General features: G+C 39.5%; 1 protein-coding gene across 2 annotated transcripts in view; it reads left to right on the top strand.

Annotated features, from left to right (window-relative positions):
• Window positions 1-21,199, top strand: part of LOC122765802 (collagen alpha-1(XXV) chain) — a 173,803-nt gene that overhangs the window by 143,685 nt on the left and 8,919 nt on the right. Inside the window, exons 16-32 of one of the 2 annotated variants that reach the window (XM_044020234.1) lie at window positions 3,458-3,490; window positions 4,682-4,717; window positions 6,623-6,667; window positions 8,240-8,302; window positions 10,354-10,422; window positions 11,013-11,057; window positions 11,646-11,690; window positions 12,304-12,381; window positions 14,227-14,250; window positions 15,942-15,986; window positions 16,126-16,170; window positions 16,758-16,838; window positions 16,962-17,024; window positions 17,119-17,169; window positions 18,334-18,360; window positions 19,529-19,609; window positions 20,591-20,626. In XM_044020234.1, the coding sequence (XP_043876169.1) occupies window positions 3,458-3,490; window positions 4,682-4,717; window positions 6,623-6,667; window positions 8,240-8,302; window positions 10,354-10,422; window positions 11,013-11,057; window positions 11,646-11,690; window positions 12,304-12,381; window positions 14,227-14,250; window positions 15,942-15,986; window positions 16,126-16,170; window positions 16,758-16,838; window positions 16,962-17,024; window positions 17,119-17,169; window positions 18,334-18,360; window positions 19,529-19,609; window positions 20,591-20,626 (867 nt within the window). The remainder of the gene's footprint in view (window positions 1-3,457; window positions 3,491-4,681; window positions 4,718-6,622; window positions 6,668-8,239; window positions 8,303-10,353; window positions 10,423-11,012; window positions 11,058-11,645; window positions 11,691-12,303; window positions 12,382-14,226; window positions 14,251-15,941; window positions 15,987-16,125; window positions 16,171-16,757; window positions 16,839-16,961; window positions 17,025-17,118; window positions 17,170-18,333; window positions 18,361-19,528; window positions 19,610-20,590; window positions 20,627-21,199) is intronic. The other variant, XM_044020235.1, reaches the window with a different exon arrangement.

Here is a 21,199-nt window from a genome sequence, read left to right as displayed (position 1 = left end):
TAGCAGTGGAGATGATATCAACTAGTCACCACCTAGTTTTGGTCTGAGAAGTAATATGTCAGCTGGAACCAGAAAATGCCTACTGTGCATAAGCTTGGTGGTCGTCTTCTTTCGGCTTCTCCCTTTAGGGGACACCACAGGGAATCATCTGCCTCCATCTTGTCCTCTCCCTTGTGTCCTCATGTCGTCCTTCACAGCATCCATGGACCTTCTCTGTGGTCTTCCCCTTGTCCTCCTGCCCAGCAGCTCCATCTTCAACATCCTTTGTCCAATATAATCACTATCACGTGACCAAACCACCTCAACCTTGACCATTTGACTTGAGCTACCCCTAGAATATGCACCTTTTGCTTCCTGTCCGTCTTGGTCACTCGCGATGAAAACCTGAGCATCTTCAGTTCTGCCTCGTCCAGCTCTGCCTCTTGTCTTTTAGACAGTGCCACTGTATCCAAGCTATACATCATCAGCTCTCACTACCGTCTTGTAGGAGACTGTCCTACGACCTATATTTATTTTTTCAAAACATGCGCCCCTAGTGGTTGTATACATAACAGCAACCACTTCCGCCTTAGACGCTGTATCTAGTGGCTTCGCCGTTGTCGGCACCGGCAGTCGGCTCAGTAGCGAGAGCGCTGCGCTGGACCGCGGTCGACTATGGTTCGGTCCCTAACTATACCACCTTTTTAATATTTTTTATTAATAATTTTTACTACCTAAACCTGTCTTTTTGCCCTAACCCTACCCTCAGTAACATCTTTGCATATTGGAGTTGGAAAATACTACCTTAATACTACCAAAAAAAACGACCCACAGTCACGTTTTCAGAAAACGACCTATATGTACGTTTTCAGGGATTGGAAAAACTACCTATATGTACATTTCAGTTGGAGGACAGGTTGTCTTGTAGACCTCCCCTTTTACTTTTGCGGCTGTCTTTCTGTCACACATCATCCCTGACACTTGTCTGTCCGTGCCAATTTCACTCGCCGGACGTCAGCACTTGATCTTGTCTCTGAGAGAAACTTGGCCGAGAGTTACTGTACCTGGCCAAAGATGACGGGGTTTACAGCGGTTACTGTATGTTGTGAATAAATAGAGAAATGCTCCACTTAACACTTTCTCAATGTAGTATCATTTGCAAACAACATAGTCTGCGGAGACTCCTACTTGACCTCATCTGTCAACCTGTCCCTCACCATTCCAAACAAGAAAGGGCTCAGAGCTGATCCCTGATGTAATCTCACCTCCGCCTTGAAACCACCTCAACACTGTCTCACTGTCCTCATGCATGTCCTGCACCACCCTCACATACACATAGTGGTGGACACACTAACTTTAATAGATCGATTCCCAGCAAGTGCTCAGCGATAGTAGTCCAATTAAACGGCGTAGTCAAGTTATAACCGTAGCTTAACTGTGCAAGGAAACATATTGGCTGACTGAAGTTGAGGTCTAGCTCGAGGCCGTGACTTACGGTCAGCTCTGCTGCTGATGATCATGATGTGAAGTAAGAGTTATGATTTGCTTCAAACATGACATTTGTCACCACTCTGCTGTGGCTTCACTGCTCAGTAATTAATCCCCTCCATCTCCATTCTCATTTGACTGATTTACTGTCGAACATTTGAAGACCCTCACGCCATTATCTCCAAATGCCAACGCGCAGAGACACTTTTGGGTGGCTGTAATGAAATGGAGCTGCGGTGACAGCTCTCCTTCCTGCTCCACTCTGTGGTTAAATCACAAGTTGGTAATTGGCCCAGCTGGGACATTTCAGCGCGCCATGCCACACCTCAACTCACCTCCCAACTCCAACACTTTTTTCCATCTCCTAGTACTTGGAGATTAGACTAGTGAAAACTCTCACTCAGTTCTCAAACTTGGTGTGACTTGCGTTGGGTTTGTCGTCACAGAAAACGTCAGTGGTTTTTATCAGCTCAGCAGCAGGGAAAAAGGGAGTGTTAATTGCTTGTGTTGCATTCTCTGATACTTGTTTTCCCCTGGATTGTGGTGGCTGTTTGATTAGAACCATGTAAACTTGTCTTGTTTTTCCAAGTATTAGTTGAACTCCTGCTTCAAATGAAAAAGAAAATGATGCTTCTACAGTCCATAGCTTCACCATGAGCTTCACAATTAATCAATCAATCAATCAATCAATACATGTATTTACATAACACTTTACAATATCAAGGTAATTAAAAAAAAATCTAAATAATAACATGGAAAAAAATATGATAAGAGAATGAAATAAGAAGTCTTTCTTTTAATATTTCTCCATCGCCACAGCGAGTCATGTACCATTTACTTTCTAAATAAGTTGACTTTATTACAAGGTGAGATCTTTTGCTGTGTCTCAAGTACAGATATGAGATATTCATACAAAGCCTCACTGGAAAGAAACGGGTGTAAACCAGCTCCTTCTTTGTTGGGGTTAGTTTGTGGAAACAGTTGTTCAACACAACACAACAAAAAGTCAGGATAATCAGCCTCTTTTATTGTGTGTTATTTATGTTAACCACATGCCATCCATGTTGCTTTTTTCAATATGTGTTGAAAACTGTTTATGTCATGCAAAAACGCGTGCAAGCTTTAACTTAGCGACTTCTTGCTTTCACAGCCAACTCTAAAAATCCATCCTCTCACATCATCGGGATGTGTACGTACTCGTAACGGTGCCCATGTTAAAATTGTAAATTTTTAAGATAAGGATGGAGACGCCCTTGTGTGTGTGTGTGTGTGCAACAAAGCCCAGCTGTAAACAGCACCGCAATTAAACATTGCCTTGTGTGCTATGCATTGTAATGACTGCCATAAAATGCTGAGGGCGAGAGAAATTCCTCCAGCGACTTCTGAGCGTGAGGCGTGTGTGTGTCGTGAAAACCACAGTCCACCCCAGAGCTGCAGACCCCGTCTTCCCCCTTTTCCCACCAACCGCCCATAATTACACTCATTGGCCCCTTTATTTTACGTCTGTTTTTACTGTACGCTACAGTAGTGATGCAGTGTGCATATAAGAAAGGGCATGGTCCTGGCTGTCTGGATGACTTCTTGAGGAAAAATGTGATTTAAGTTTGCTCGGGTTCCACACCCTACCCTACCTGAGGAAAACGTAATGAAATGTGCATTTGAATGGCTGCCGTTAGTACAGTATAAGAATGAAGCCCCTCTTACCTCATTTAGTGTTATGGTTGTTATTTATTTAGTGTGATATTTCAGCCCACACGTCACTACCATGCAGCTGCACTCAGTGTGAAAATTGTCGGTAATAAAGATGCTCTCTCCAGCTTTTGTGATGACATACTGTTAATCTGTGAAAGTATAGGGTTGTATTATGTTTTTTTGTTAACCATTATTGTACAGTACTACCTGTACTGACTTGATTGAAAGCCCTCTTGCATTTTAAACAACAGACACTTTTGGCTATTTCATTCTCCTTTTTATTCTCCATTTTTCTTAGGGAGATGCAGGCTCCTCTGCAGCCGGCATCAAGGTGAGTGCTATGAAGCTTTTTCAGTGTTTGTTTTTTTTAAACACTTTTTATTTTCAGGTGAAAAAGAAATACACAGTTCATACAGACGTGCGGTCACAAGCAGGTTCCCAGAAGGCCCCCACAAAAAGAAAACAGTGAACTAATTAAAAGCGATAATAATATGAAGAAGACCTGAACATTTCTACATTTACTACAAATCAATTACATGTGAATGAGAAAAAAAACAGCATCAACCAAAACAAACCACAAATTAACACCAAGCCTCTAAAATGTTGCATGCGAAGTTATTTCAGTGTCAAGAGTAAAGCATTATTGGTGTCGATAGCAGCAGGAATATTGGTCCAATTAAACTGTGTAGTCGAGCTATAACTGTAGCATTTTCAGAATTACAGATGCACACAAGTAGAAGAAGAAAAAGCTTTAGAAAAAAAACTGAATCGACATGTTACATTTTTTGAATTATGAGGAGACTGAGACAGAACTGGAAAATGCCTACTTCTAATAAGCTTGGTGGTGGATACACTAAATTTAATAAATCATAGTAGCAGAAACTTTTGTGAACTAGCTCCGTGTATTTATCTCAAATTACAAAACATGCCAATAACAATTTCCTGAAATGACCAACAAGTTGTAAGATGGAGGGGAACCGAGGAAACACACTTGTTGTCGGATTTCCAAAGAGCTGATCTGTAGCCTGATCCAGAAATGAAGGAGTTTAAAATAAAAAAAAACAAACAAGCATTTGCATCAGCTATTGGCATTAGGAATTTTGCAGATTTATCAGTGAAAACAGGAGATCCACATTAGTTGTGATCATGCTGTATGTCGTGTTCATGTTAACTATGTTGTCAATGAGAGAAGGAAGATAGAATATCTGCTTGTGCTGACACTTTAATAATTAAATTTCTCATCATCAAGATAGTAAGTTGTTCACATTAATTATTAGTAAAACAGTAAAAAGAGTGTTCTGATGAACCACATGAACCACTTTTTGTTTATAGTAGCAGGAACTTTAGTGACATTGAAATATCTCTGTGTATTTCTCTCAAATTACAAAACATGCCAATAACAATTTCCTGAAGTTGCAAGACGGAGAGAAATGAGGAAACTTAACACACTTGTTGAAGGATTTCCAAAGAGGTGATGGAGTCCGATCCCGATTTAAAATAGAAGTGTTTGCATGTGTTGCAGGGTGAACCTGGAGAGCCTGGGCGAAGTGGACACAAGGTAATAACTGGACTTTGCTCACATTACTCTTGATATATGGCAGATAGAGCGATTACGATGAGGACTATAAGTGGATTAAGTGGTGAAAAGTCTGTCTTTCGTTAGCTAATTAGTCTAAATAACCCCAGCTCACTATTACAATTATTCAGTTTTTCATTATTCCCCCAGCCTGTCATATATACAGTTTACTCAACAAGTGTGTGTCACTGCACTTTTATACTGTTAATTAGGTGTGTAACATGTCTATTAGTCATTTTTGATACTTTGCATTTCTCTATTTTGTATATTTTAAATACCTTATTATATATCATAGTTTATTACTTGTCTGTAGCCAACCCTGCTGTTGTAACAAGTGAATTTCCCCAATGTGGGATCAATAAAGTCTAATCTAATCTGAAACAGTTTAAATCATGCAAAAGAACCATATGAGTTGTGGTCATATTTAGTGTTAATGTTACCAATGCTTTTTGCACCGCGGTGAGAAAAGACCATTTCATGATCAGATACTTTCTGTCCATTTTCGTCTTTGCGAATATGCACGTACTCGAGATGACACTCGAGTGTGTTGTGCAAGAGAATAAAACAGCTCAGGTTTTCGTAAGAGCTTTCCAAGCCCAGTTTAAAATGTAACAAAAACTGGTTGTTCATGGGGGGTTCCACTGAGCAGACACATCACAGCACTCATGTGACTCATTTTACATTTACTTTGGCCTGATACTTGTTCTGAGCCAATGTATGATCCCAGGTATTCGACTAGCATTTCTGAATGTTTGTGCTGCTCTATTTTGACCTGTAATTCTACTCCAAGCAGGTCCGTCCCATGACATTTCTTTGCATTTGCCCTGCTACACAGATTTTTGCAATGTGAACAATTTTTGGTATAATCTCTTTCTTGTTGAAGAAACAGTTGCTGAGATACTAATAAAACGAGCATGCAGCGAAAGGAAAAGCAATTATTCCTGCAAAATAAAGAACTTGTCCCTCAAATTAACTGCTGCCAGAATCCCAATCGTGCCCCATTTAATTATACTTTTTAATCCACAGTGCTGTACCCCATTAATCCCCTTTTTTGGACAAGACAGACAGAAGGGCTTTTAGTATATGTATTTTTTTAATGCATTGTTGCAAAAAAAACCTCCCATTCTCTATAATTTTTTTACCGCTTTATCGTATCTCGACATTCTGCTTGTGCTGACACACTTACAAATTACATTTCCCATCATGACAGCCCTCAAAATATTAAGTTGTTCCCAAGAAAGATTTTAATTATTTAATTTTACACAATGGCAATATAGCGCAGTGAGTGCCATTACAGTTGGTCGTTCTCATGCAGCGCTAAATCAGTCCATTTCATATACCATAAATACAATCATATTTATGGTATATTTTGATTAAATGACTGTGCGTTAACTTAAATAACGAGAGTCTGGAGTTCTTAACATAACAATGACCCCACAATGGTAACAGAGAAATAAGTGGACTCTCAACTCCGGCACTGCCAAACTATACTGACCTTGGAGCCACAATAGCTTGTGCAGCTTTAATCCAGAAATTCCAAGAATCCAAACTTTTCACACCTGCCCGAACCAATGAAAACCATAAAAAAAAATCTACTTTATTGCACTTTGTGGAGGGCTAACAAGCACTAATCCCACCGTCAAGCCATGGCTGCATGAGTTGTTATGAAAGTGCATGTGCAGTACCTTCTGCTAGTGCTCACCGCAAGCAAATAACAGTCAACGTACGCTCGTAGACAGCAGACCACGTTTCAGAATAACAGTAGCCGAAAATGCTTAGAAAATTAGGCATAAAGCTAATAGAACCCCCACACATGAGCCCTCAGATGAGGCTTGACTCAGCTTAGCTTGGCTTGGCTGTAACATGTCACACTCTTCCTATGTGTAGGGAGAGCCAGGACTTCCAGGGCTGCCTGGACTCCCAGGGATAAAGGTAAATGCTCGCTGTTTTACCCCCGGTCATTCTCCCAGTGTTGTCCCTGTCCATCCGCTTCAGCCTGTCTGCAGCAGAGTCCAAATGCAAAACTCAAAAGCTGACCTTTCATCAATGTCTTATGTATGACGCATTTTCTGCCGGCAGTAGCAGAGGCGCAATAATACCTACGTGTCCAACACAGGAGAAAGTAGAGAGCTTAGGCAAAGTGACAAGGCCAAACAGTTGATGCTTTTGATCTGAGAAGTGGGCAAGAAAAGGGACTCATTAAGGTTTGGGAACCACATAAGCCGGGTTTCCACCGAGTGGAACGGTTTGGTGTGGTACAGCACGGCACATAGTCCCTTGCGATTGGTTCTTCAGTTGACGTCTCGTGGAGACAAGCAGCTGATGGACGTCTTCTGTTGTTGCCTGTTGTGTTGTCTTCTGCTGTTGTAGCAGTACGACGTCATGCTACAAATCTCGCTGACGCGGCCATCAGACACAGCCCACAGCCCGTCTTCCAAGTAAATGTAGCTACTGTTCTCAGTCGATAAACAAGCCTGACCCAGGGCTTTACCATTCCAAAAAGTACCGTACTGTACCAGACCGAACCACACAGTGGTGGAGACACAGCAGTAGAGGTCTATGAGTTAATGATCACTGCATTTATGGAAAAGGCCTCACTTCACTCCAGTCTACTTGATCTGGAAGTTGCTGAGTGTGTGAAAACGACAAAGAAATTAAAGAAAAAAATTTTAAATTAAAGAAAGTTTGATTTTTAAGGAGCTTTTTTTCTTTCTTTTTTTTACTGAGAAGTTAAACAACATATTATAATCTTCCACTTCAAGAATAGCGATCACCTCTTTACACTCATTAGCTTGAAGTTATAACATGTTGAATGCTTGATTGCATGATGAGATGTTGTTGACGTTGGTCATTCTTCTTCTGAATGTGCATGTATTGTTTTTTTTCTTTCTTTAAAGCTCTTTTCATTTTATATTTTTTTTTATTCTCCTCTTTTACTTAAGAGACTGAATGCTTGATGGAGCCTAACAATCATTTTTGCTAACGTTAGCACTCGTGGGTTCCAAGCTCGGCTCGCTGCACATTCTTTGCCGCTTATCCAATCAAAATGTGGACGTTTGAGAAGCCAGAGTTCATTACCAAATCCAAAGGCTTCCAGAGCTTCTGCACTATGGGGAGGGGAAACTCTGATTGCAGATGATTTAGTAATATATTCCAATCACTATTACATGAAATGCAAATCAAACCAAATGGAGCATCACACCTCATGCTGTAAGCTCACCTCTCCTAAAGGGAACATGCAAATTTGTTACTGCAGTCAAATATGCTTTAACGTGCAGCTGAAGATTTGCATCCTGTGTGTGTGATCCATGCATGTGTCCCCGAGCGTGAGTCTTTGTGCACTTGCAAGTGTGTGAGCATGCATATTGTTTCAAACATGTTTGCCCATGCATCTTAGTGTTTTACCATTCAGTAACTGCAGGTGGAGGTAGTGAAGCAACCAAAAAATACAGAGAGGGAAATTTTGTAATGTTTGCTGATTGAGTTTTTTTGTGTTTTTTCTAGGGTGAGCCTGGATTCCTAGGCCCCCAGGGAGAACCAGGACTTCCAGGCCTCCCAGGGACTAAGGTATGGTTGTTTTTCCACAGTGACTCCTGGAATCCTGTTTGTCAGCCCCTTTACACCTTGCATTAGAATGTGTTATCGGTGATCAGATAACAGTGGGAAAGCGATTCACCACATGCATTTACATGTGCTATTAACATGCGTCTCCGGTGTCCACATCAAGAAATGATTGCAATCCGATCACGGTTATCCCCCCAATGCTTTCATGTTAGCTGTGTTCAAAGCCACCAACATATTTCTGCTCCTGTAGTTGTTGTAAGACACACTGGTGATTCATCAGAGACGCATCGAATTGGATAGAAAATTTGTTTTCAAAACAAATATTAATGCCAGTTGTAAAGGGGGCCACAGTGTTCTATCTGACAATTGTATTGAAGAGCTTTCATAGACTATTATTAGAGGTGTGAATCTTTAAGAATCTCACAATTTGATATGATTCCAATTCCTAAAAATAAATTTTAGATTAAAAGGATTTACAATTCACAGTCATTTTTGGATTTATATAAATAGAGCTGCTAATTTGGGAGTCTACTCTGAAAAGTAATAATCAGTGTAGTGTAATAGTGGAATAAGTATAAAAGTAGCTTTGGTAGTTGGAAAAAGGCAATGTCATTTTACATTTATTTAAGTTTAAATTTATAACCTGAAAATGTTACAAGGATATACCATGGCTGAATTCTACTCATAAAACTAAGTCTTTGTTTTCAATGTCCCTATAAGGATGCAGATCTTTTGAAATGAAATGGCTATGCTGGAAGTTCTTAATCGATTTAGAAACTTTGAAGATAAGAATCCCGATTTTCTTACATGAATCAAACTTCTAATTATTATAACATCCCATCACTGAGTTTGTGGTTTTATTATCAGTTATCATCACTGCACTAATGTCAAAATATCACATGGAAGTGGTCAGAATGAGCCAAAACCTTCTCCCTTTGAGCCGTGATATTATCAAAGGGTGGAGCCAGCAGTAATAAACTATGAATATCTGCATCATCTGGTTGTCTCTGCTCCATTGATAATTAAGATTTATTAATCTTGCATTGTCGTCTTATGTATGTTGTTTCATTAACATAAATGTGTTTCAAATTATTAGTCTGCAGGTTTATTTTCAGTGGTGCTGCTGAACAATGACCCACTTGGTTTTGAGCATCAGCAGTCAGTCATCATGAGTTATACCACATCCCCATCTATTGGCTCTCTTCAGTCACTTCACCTTAAGAGAGTAAAAAAAAGGAATACCAGACAGCAGCGGCTTTTTTTTTGTCAAATATTAAACTTAGCGAGACTTGAACATGTCTACCACAAAGTGCAGAGGCCGATTCACCACGTAAATCTGTTGAGTAAGCAAACTCAGCAGACAGGGCGGGAAGCTCTTGTGGTATAGATTCTTCAGTTGTGTCAATACTGCAAAACATTAAGGAACATGAACATGCATGTATCGGCACATTTCCTTGCTAACGCATGTGACAGGAGAACAGTCACACGTTTGAATTAAAACCTAAAGTTAATTGTTATTATTTAACCTATTTATTCAAAAATGTAGTGTCTACAAACCGCTTGAAAAATTACAGTGCTGGAAGTAGAGACAAATAAAGTGAAACGAAACAAAATAAATCAAAACCTGGCAACAAAAACAAAAAACGTTTTTATTTTTTATTCTTTAGGCCTCTCCCTGCTTTTTCCATGATGCATATCTGCATATTTCACAACTTCCATTTATCTGGGCTTGGTACCAGCACTAGGGGTATGCTGGATGTTGGGGTCAATTTTAGAATGTCCAATGGGAAACAATGGGGATTGGGTATTTTGTTGAGAGGTACTCCAGATCTGAGGGGATTCAGATCTGTCGGGATTTGAACCAGCAAACCTCTGCTTACAAGCCAAATTCCCAAAACAAGGAAATGAAATACAACAAGAATTTTGGTCTGCATTACAGTTGCAAATTTTTGTCAAATAACATGTGTTCCATGTTAGAATGAAAGAAAAACATTTCTATATATCTTTATTTAATTTACATGTATCTATCAACATTCTTTCTCTCTTTTGTTTAGGGTGAGAGAGGTGATCATGGGCCACCAGGAAAGGGTGAGCGAGGAGACATCGGACCTGTCGGCCCAAAGGTCAGTGATTAATGTGCATGTGTATTCTCCTATAGCAGCCCTCTCACCCATGTGGGTAATCCATGTGTTCTTTGCTGCCACCTAGAGTGTCAGTGGTCAAAGCACAGTAAGTAAAAGTGCGTTCCCAAAAGTTTGGCTTTGTTCAATCTATCCAAGAAGAAATTGGGTCAACAAAGAGAGCTGGTTAAACAGTTATGGTCTGTAAGGCCTTTATCACCCTGGGGCCTGTGTAAAGTAAACCACGCATAAATGAGTTTACCAGTGTTTATGTCTGGCACTGAAACAGCAGCTACAGCTTCAACTTCAGTGTAAACTTGGACAACCCAGAGATCCATTTCATATCTGATGAGAATCCCCAAAAGTGAAAACTCTACTTCATCAAGGCCAGAGTTCAAATAAACACTTCTCCACTGCTTGTCAGTATTCTGGAATATTAAAAGCTGCTTAATCTAGTGAGGCTGACTGTGTTCCTTTGACAAATAATGATTTATTCATTGTTTATACCACATATTCTTTGCTTTCTTTTGTTTGTTTTTTTCAGTATGTTGCCTGAATCCCTCGTTAATTATGTCTTTCTTTTTTCATGGCAGGGTTCACAAGGAGAGGCTGGTACACCTGGTTTTAAAGGGTCAAAGGTGAGCACGACAAATGTGTTTTCTTTAAACGTGGTGCACAGATTACCCATAAGAGATCTTTAATGTTGCAATTCAGGGTCATGAGATTGTGCAGGTGATCAAGGATTCCTGGATTTCCTCCATTGTTTTAGCTCTCTTAATTTTTCATTTTTTGTTTAGATTTTTTAGTCTTGCCCTTTTTTATTTGCAGAAATGATAAACATCTGACATCTTAGATTGTTTTGTAGTTTTAACCATTTACCATTTAACCAGTTGTAGTCACTGAGCAGCGTCTGTGGAGCAATGTGGGTTGGGTGCCTTGCTCAGGGGAACCCCAGCCCTTTGACCTGGTGGGGACTCTTGGCGGCAACCCGATTACAAACCGAGTTCCCTTACATTACATTACCACTTGGCTATGGGTTTAAGATTTATTTCAAGTGTTTGTTTGTTTTTCTTAATACTGGGCTATTTCTTATGCAAAAATAGACCAATTAAGTCAAATTTCCACAATCAATGTTGCTGATAAAAAGTGATGTCATACAGTTTGTAGTTGTTATACGTTGTCATAACAGCAACTTTGGAAAACATTTATTTTCCTTCTTAAATCAGGGTGAGACTGGAGATAAAGGAGATTTGGGAGCCGCTGGCCTGAAGGTAAATATCAAATTTCTTTAATGATTTCATTATATGTTTCTGTTAATATTCAACAGTGAAAACTTGTAGCTGTGCAGTTACTCCTGTAGCCACAACATTACCACAAGGGGGCAGCACTTTGTCAGTCTCTGGGTCTTGCATTTAAAATATGTATCTTTAAATGTCCAGACTGGGCTTTCTGCTTTTTATTTGCCCTCCATTGACTCAAAGGGAGGGAATTCTGGTTTCAGGTGGTTCAGTTAGTAGCATGATTCCAATCACAATTAAAATTACATGCAAATCAAATCAAATGGAGCATCACACTTCATACTGTAATTTTTTTTTTTTTTAAATCAATGAAGAATCTTAAACCTGTTTTTTTTTTACATGCTCCAGTGTTCACTGATGAGCTCCGAGCTCCGAAGTTTAGTTGTTACATCTATTAAGGTTCATAACAGGGAGTCAATTAATGTAAATATACATTTCCCATTTCTTTATTTATTTCATTATGATAATTCATATTTACAGTGCATATACTCCAATATCCACGCATTACCACAAGGGGGCAGCATTCAATCCGGATCCAGGTCGTGTGTAGTATGAGTATTAAATGTGTTGTGTTGATGTTGATCAGGGGCCTCCTGGGCAGAAAGGAGACCAAGGGGTGACGGAAATCATCGACTACAACGGAAACATTCAGGAGGCTTTACAGGTCAGATGATGAAACCTATGTGTTGTGTTTGCCAACATTTGAGCTGAATTACTGAATTAATAACATTTCAATGCAGAATTGACTGCTATAGATTTACATATATTTATATTTGCAAGTATAAGACATATGTGTGTGGATATCCGGTATGATTACTGGATGATTACCTCCTCATACATGTACACTATATGGACAAAAGTATTTGGATGCATGACTATTGCACCAACAGGGAATTTAATGACATATTCAAGTACATATAGAGTACTTTAATATGGAGTTGATCCCCCTTTTACTGCTATTACAGCTTCCACACTTCTTGGACTGTGTTTCTATTGGAAGTGGTTTTATGGGTCTGGGTTGGTCAGTCAACAATCTTGTCAAACCACAAAGTTGAAAGCATAGCATTGTCCATAATGTCTTGGTACTTCACTGATTTGCATTTAGCTTTGTATTACTAGAATAGTATTTTTGATAAATTGTGCTTCCCAACCTCAGTTTCCCCTCAGTTGCGAAATATCTTCATTCTTGTCTTTGTCACGTGCCCACTAGTGACACTTGGTCCTGTTAGCATATCTGTTAGCAAAGATGGCGGACACTGTTTACATTCTGGGAATGAGGTCCCGTCCCCCCTACGAGTGGGTCTAAAAAGTGCAGAATTCATGCCTCGGACCAAGGCTCAGACCAAGTGTCACTGGTGGGCACGTAACAAAAGAAAGAATGAAGATATTTCTTGACTCAGGGGAACTATTCTATTAGTACAAAGCTAAATGCAAATTGGCAAAGTATTCTTTTAAGATTATCCTTCACTGTAAATAAGCGGCCTCGCCAAAAGCCTGAAAAACAGCCCCATACCATTATCCCTCCTCCACCACCAATGCAGTCAGATACAGTAACTAAAGTCAGTTCACTCGTCACCTGCCAACCCAGGACTCGCCCATGTGACTGAGAGACAGAGAGAAGCATGATTCATCACTCACCAGTCCAGTATTGGTGAGCTTTACACCACCGCATCTGACACTTGGTACTGGACTTGGTGATGTGAGGCTTGTGTTCAGCAGCTCAACCATGGAAATCTATTCCATTAAGCTTCCGCCACACAGTTCTTGTGCTTACATTAATGTCGGTGGAAGCTCGGAACTCTTCGCCTATGGAATCAGCAGAGTGATGGCGACTTTTACGCACATACGCCTTAGCAGTCCCTCTGTGATTTTATGGGGTCTTACTCCTTGTGGCGGAGCTGCTGTTGTTCCTTAACACTTCCACTTTCTAATAATATAACTTACAACTGACTGTGGAATATCCAACAGGGTTGCAAAGGTCTTATTGCAAAAGTGGCATCTTAGTACCACGCTTGAAGTCACTGTCCTCTTCAGATCAACCAATTTTGTTTTCCAAATGGAGACTGCATGGCTCGGTGCTTGAGTTTATACACCTGTGGTGACGGGTCTGGTTGAAACACTTGAATTAACAGGTGTGGCCAAATACTTTTGTCCATATAATGTTGCTCCAATTAATATTTCATTAGTTTACAGTTTATCTTCTTACATTTTTGTCAATGAGTCCAAATATGAGCTTTTAATTCTTTCTTTATAAATGAAGCTAAACATTTTATTGCATTTCCGTTTCCGTTTAAGTTGTATATTAGCTCAGTTTAATCACTTTCTATGTTTTTGGTTGATAAGAACGTGTCTGATTTCTACATATATAAATAGGTGAGCAACTATTTTACTTTTTCAAGAAGGACTCATTTTGAGGGTGTATTTGAAAATGTGCTGGCACAGAGGTTTTGTTATCTGTGTGACTTCTCTCTCATCTCCTCCACATTTCCACTCCTTTGGTCCACTGCAGAAGATTACCTCTATTACAGTGACGGTAATTAGGCTCTGTGTATTCTATGCATTGTGTCATCTCCACAAGTGATTCATCTTTGTTCCTCGCATGGACTCAACTCAACCCAACCCCAGTCCCCTCGTTTGCACTGTGCTGCTTTATTTGTGCACCCTGTGACCAACATTTCATGCTTCATCAATGTCTGAATATAAATACTCCCACACGTCCATTTCACTTCAACGTGTAGAAGCAAAGAACACTTGTACACATTGCACTCATACTTTTTTTGTGTTTTGTTTTTTAATTTTTTTTTTTTTTGATGTAAGTCTTCTTTAAATCCGTGCACCATCAACTGACATGTGGAAACAATAGGCAAGTCTGGGCTTATCCAATTTAACAACAGGTTTGAGTAAATTACTGACTATAGTGTGCGACGCGCCCTCAGACTTATAACATAATTGCCCACGCCCACAAATATTTGACAGTGTTATCCTGCTCTATCCTGCTATAACCTGCTGGTCAAGACAGATATCAGTACATACAGGACAAGGACACAACCAATGCATTCATGTGTGTTTGTGTGTGTGTAAAACAGCTGGTCTTATTTATATACAGTATATAGATATATGTATACATGTATATACCTATGCATATATATATATATATATATATATATATATATATATATATATATACAGTATATGTGTGTGTGTGTGTGTGTGTGTGTGTGTGTGTGTGTATAACTTGTGGACTAAGTTTTAGAACATTTATTTGTGCCCCATGAGTTGGCACTGCATTTATATTTCAAAGTGATAAAAGTCAAAATTGCTTTGTGCTGTTGGGAAAATTAACTTCTTAGTATATTGTACCTTAGTTGATGTCTGAGTATAGTGCGAGAATCTCTGTTATTTTCTGTTCTTGGTTGGAGTAGCTGTCACAAAAGCAATTCTGTGAAATCCTTTGTTCAGCATTGGAAATGATGCTGCATTCCAGTGCAACTCCAAAAAACGTAAAATCGGGACTGTATGAGATGTATAGCTACCCTAGCTAACAGCTATGTTATCAAGGCAGTGTTGATAATATGTCAGTACCTCATACCTCCACACCATAAAAATCCTGTACAGTCCCTTTGAGTTTTTTCAGCTATAGAAGCTGTAAATCCTGTATGCAAAACAAACTGCACACTCACTTTTAAGCTGTGTTATTATGTTTGTTTGTAGGCTATACAACTGGTATTTATTGTATTGTATATTGACAAATAACATTGTTAACAAACATCCTTGTTTACTTAAGTTCACACACATTTGGCCTGTCAGTCTGAGCATTGACTTACATTGTATGGATGTCTTGCTCTCCATCTGTCATGTGGCTTAGAGCTAATGTATTTGTTGCTACTTGATAACTTGCATCCTAATATCAAAATGCATATTTCCTTCAGCGATATAAGTGAATATTTGTGTTTCCACTTGGTGAATTCTTAAATAAGTAAATCACCTTCTGTGTATGTTGACGCCTAAATGATTTGGCTGACATGTTTGACATCAGCATGTGTCTTGGTAACTGGTTACTGACTGCTAACATTTTGCACTGCTTGTGGATCATCTGAGTGTGATACGTAAGCTGTGTTGTTGGCAGTGTTTTCTTTATCAAATTCAGCTGATCATGCAGAGCTATGCTGAACTGTAGTTGTTATGTTTAATAAGTGTGAAAAAAAAATCTATGTGTGTGTGCAGGGTCCTGCTGGGCCTCCAGGGCCAATTGGACCACAGGGTATAAAGGTATGATAATACTTTTTTTTCTCTCTCTGATGCTAATTATACGTAGATATTTTCTTTGTTTTGGTGTGTTTAAAAGGTCGCAAATCAGTTAGCACTTGCATCCCATCATGTTTGGTATAGAAATTCTCTTTTGTTACAGGGGGATCGTGGTATGCCTGGTCTCCCTGGACTCGATGGAGAGCGAGTAAGTGGTCTTTTAAAATCCAAGATCTCTGGCTTACCAAAGAAAATTACAGTTTTAACTAAAATCCCAATGACAGTCATTTGGCCAAATGCAGAGTGTGCTGCAAATCAATAGAAGTGGACACCATGGACAAAGTTGCCCTTCCATCTTAAGCTGTGTCAGCACATTTGGTCCTTTAATTTGAGAGAATTGGTCCTGGAAAATCATTGAAAAGTCCTTGAATTTGATGTCAACCATGGTGTGGGAACCCTGGAGAAGTAGAAGTTCATTTTCCTATTGACCTCCATTTCCAAGGACCTCTTTTTGCAACCAGTGGTCAATATATGTTTATTCACACATCAGTGTCCTCAGCTTGGGGTTAGGGTGACCAGTGGTGATCAATGTCCAAGGGTAGGGTATGTCCATCCTCAACTGCAATCCAATATGGACACTTAATTCAGCTTCTGTTGACTTTGTACAATGTTTTTTTTTGTTTCTTACATGTTGTAAACTTTATTAAAAAATATTATTTACTCTCATTTTCATGAATACCAAGAACAATGGGTATTTGTTTTTAAACCTAAAGCATTTTTACTTCCTTCTCTCAGGGCTACAAAGGTTCAAAGGGAGACATGGGGATGCCTGGAGCTTCAGGGGACAAAGGAACAACTGGTTTACCTGGGCTCCCTGTAAGAATTGTACTCTACCTTTAAAAAGAAACCAAAAAACAAATACCTGACAGGTGGTTACAAGGAATGTTCAACCCTCTCATGAGATGACAACAACACTGTAAAGATTTTGCTTATTTTCAGGGTATCAATGGAGCCAAAGGTGAAAAGGGAGATTTAGGGCTCCCTGGTCCTCAGGGTTCTTCAGTAAGTTACAATTAAGATTCAGCTTTCACCGTTTTCAGTTACTTTTTTTTTTTTTTAATTATAATGTTATAATGATAAACTGAATATATTACAGATCATTGGCCCTCCAGGGCCATCAGGGCCTCATGGACCACCAGGACCCATGGTGAGTTTTTAAAGCATTAAAACATCTCATCAGAAGATTGCCCTTTTAAATTGCTTATGGCCAGCCTATTCAAATAGTGGTCCGTGGGCCACATGCAGACCAAAAGCAACCTCTTAGTGGCCCAGCCTGTGGTTCCACCAGAAAATACTTTTCACTGATTCCTACATACATTCCCACAGTAGCAGTGACCATGAATACAGCACTCCTGATAGGTTTGATAGCATTGATATTTAGTTTTTTATTCTTTTAAAGGCACTTTGAGATGGTTGGGGGTCGTGTATGATGTGCACTATATGGGATGCCTAGCCCCGAAGCCTGATTAAAACACCTGAATTCTGCAAATGGTGAACAGAAGCAAATGGTGTTGCTAATGTTGTGCAGCTTTTTGATTTTATGCAGTCAAAATATGACAAACACATTTATTTTTATGCACTTTGAGGTGTGACCAAAATAGTTTTACTGCTAGTACCTCAGATTCTATTCAGGTGTACTTATCAGGTATGTTATCACCTTCTTACTAGCTACAGAAATTGTCTGGCTCAGCTAAATTTCTTGGTTTGAAAATGTGGCCCAACTGATTTTGTAACTCTAGCGTTTGGTAACATATTGAGACGCTGAAAGGATGTGTCATCACATGTTGGCTCATGATCTTAATCTCCTTAGCAGGGTTGGTTTTGTTAGTATTGGTGCAGGAACCAAAACAGGCACAAACTACTTGGATAAACAAATTCATAATTAATCCACAGTTAACACTGGGATCTTGTATTTTCTCACAGTTTCTCATGTGCTGAAAGACAAAACTAAGAATGTGTCTGGGGTTATTCAGCACAAATCTTTCAAATCTTCCTCATGAATAATTGTAGCCCAGCACCCGTTTACTGTCTATGTGATTCCACAGTGATGTCGCCCAGTTTTCACTCTCACAACTGAAAAACAAACACACCTGTCAATGCATTCCTGTGGGAAATTTCATCGTGCTGCACCTGCTCTACTTGTTCTGGCACATTGACAGTGCTTCAGTAGTTTTTATTTACTTTTGTCTTGTATAGTCGGTATAGTAGAAAGTAACATAATTATACATTATAAACTGATCACCAGACCAGGTGATCAGTCAGTTTATAATACTCTGAAAAAATAATACTCTTTCTGTCTGATGTTTTTTAGGGACCCCATGGTTTCCCAGGACCAAAGGTAAATTTTAATCAGAGAAGGGCACAATCAAGTCAAGTTATCTGTAAACTAACAAAGAGACACTTTCATTTCAGGTTTTTCACACATAGAACAAATCTTGTAAATCTAGTTTCATGAACAGTTACTTAATGCTCTGTACAGGTGAGATGAGACTGTATTTTCTTTCACACAGGAAGACGTTTTCACTTCATTTTAGGGCTGCACCGATCAACATTTTTCAACATTCCCTGACATTTTACACACCTGTTTGACTGTGGCTTTTCACCACATAGTGCAGCGGTGTCAAACTCAAATGACCTGGGGGTCCAATGAGCATCGAGTCTGCTCAAGAGGGGGCTGGTCTAGAGAAAAAAAAAAAGTAACGGGTAATGTGAAGAGTTCAGTAATGAGTTTGAAATCATTATAACGCATATAACATATTTATGATGCAGAATAAAGCTATTATTAAATAAATATAAAATTAAGTCAATAATAACATTGACAGCTGTGAGTAAAACACCAAACAAGCTTATCAGGGCCAGCCCAAGCCTTTATGGGGCCCTAAGCTAAATTTGATTCAGCCCCCACTATCTATCACCTCACTGCCTGTTGTGCCTCGACCACACACACTGTGTTTGAAGGATCCACTAGGATCCTCGCAATCAAAACATTATATACAACAGATCTGGTTAAAAGACATTCAGAGGAGGAGGAGCTTATTGGCAGAACATGCAGCAAACGGCAATGAATTGTCAAAGTCGACAGATTCACACAATAAAATGAAAAACCTAAAGACAACACTTTGGCTAACTCGTAAGTTCCATTAAAAGGCAACGAAATATGGATCTCTTGTGACAACCCCACAAGACCCCAACGCACACACATTTCACTACACTTACTTCAAACTGATATAGCCATTGTTGGGTCGGTTTCATGTTTTTTTTTATCATGAGGTTACTAATAATTGTGATAGATAGATACTTTTGCGGCCACATCTACATCTAAAGGGAATTGGAGATTACAAGTCAAGGACTAAATGGAGTCACAGCAGATGTAGCACAGACATGCAAAGACCTACAGGGAAAATTACAGAGAGACTGACAGAGCGGTGTTAGGAGGCCAAGTCCTGAGGTGCAACTGCAGGTACAGCAACTGTGTCACGTCTGCATCTAACCCCCCTTGTTCCCAGGGTGAAGCCGGCCTACATGGTGTGAAGGGTATAAGAGGGGAGCCAGGACACAAAGGCGATCGTGGACCTTTGGGTCTCCCTGTAAGTGCAGACATAAGATGTCTTCAACCAATTTCCCTTGTCCTCAGTGTCTTCACACATCCATGGAAAGAAATCCCTCATATCGTAATTTAGCCCTGTCAGATTGTGTTGTTGTGTGTTAGTGTATACCAGCCATTCCCACACTTTGAATTCTCAAAATCCTCCTGAGGTCCACCCAAACCTTAAATCACGACTCTGATCAACACACAAAACTATGATGAATAATTCCCAACTGAAACAATCACTCAATTAATCAATTACTAAATGAATTGTCAACGATTTTGATCATCTTTTTTATTATTAAAACAACTTTTCACATATTTCAGCTTTTTAAATGTGTTTTTTTTTTTCTTTGCTCCATATCACAAAGAAATCATTAAAACTAAATCATTTTTGGTTTGTGGACAAAACGTGACATTTCAGAACATCATCCTTTACAGGTTTCAGAAAGGCAGACCAACATTTTTTCAACATTTTATGGAGCAAACCATTACTTGATTAATCTAGAGAATAATCGACAGATTAAGCGACGATGAAAATGAACGTTAGTTGCAGCCCTACAACATTGTGCTCACTTTGCTGGACTAGACTGCTGCTATAGCAGTTCTGATAAAAGAAAAATAACACATCATTTAAACGCTTTGTTTTGTATTTCTTCAAATCTATCATAGAAAACTGGAAATGGAAAACACATTTCTTTCTCGGCCCATCTGCAGTATCCATGTACCCATGAGCACACGTTGGGAATGGCTGGTGTATGCATTTGCGTATATGTCTGAGGACGTGCGTGTGTGTGTGTGTGTCTATTGCCAGCTACATTTTCTGTCCTCATGTCCATTTGCTTGGGCTGACTACTTCACTGTAACACACGGTGTGATTTAGTTGTTGTGTGAACCCTGCCATCAACCTGTCCTAATAACAGTGTTCATCTGGTACTAATCCCACCTTGTTCATGTCACTCATACCTCCATAACCACACAGGGAGCCTCCGGCTTGGACGGCAAGCCCGGAATTAGGGTGAGTGTCATGTGACCAAGGGGGGGGCTTCACCACTCGACTTTTTTTCAATTCTCTCCCGCACATTTTCCATACAGTCCTCCATTTTTGACTCAAATTTGTTTTCACCCATATCACCTCATTTTATTGTGTTTGAAAAGAGATATTTTTTTTAAAGGTAGAGTATGCAGGAATTGTTACAAAGCAAAGTCACCTGGGCTACACTGGCTGCGTCCATGCCGTGGGCCTAAGCATGTAATTGCTTTTCATAGAGTGTAACATGACTCAGTTGATTTACACCACCATGGTGGCAGGATATATCTTTGCAGATAAAGTGGCCCATTGAGGATTCTTGGATTAATCTATTGGGTTTTTTTGTTAGGGAAATGTTGCATACCCTACCTTTTAACGATTTAGCCAGTTTTCATGAACAGGTCACACTGAGCTCAGTCGACAGAATAGCAACCATACGTAAAACAGTGTTACAGCAGACATGTCCAGGCTCTTGTTTGTCCTGTGTTGCATTAACTCAGCATTAACACACACTCATACATTAACTGTCAGCAGTGTCATAACTGTTCTGTGTGGCCAATG

The sequence above is a fragment of the Solea senegalensis genome, linkage group LG3 (genome assembly GCF_019176455.1).
Source record: "Solea senegalensis isolate Sse05_10M linkage group LG3, IFAPA_SoseM_1, whole genome shotgun sequence".
Classification (NCBI taxonomy): Eukaryota; Metazoa; Chordata; class Actinopteri; order Pleuronectiformes; family Soleidae; genus Solea; species Solea senegalensis.
The sequence above is the reverse complement of the archived record's forward strand: the minus strand, read 5'-3'. Positions and strand labels throughout refer to the sequence as shown.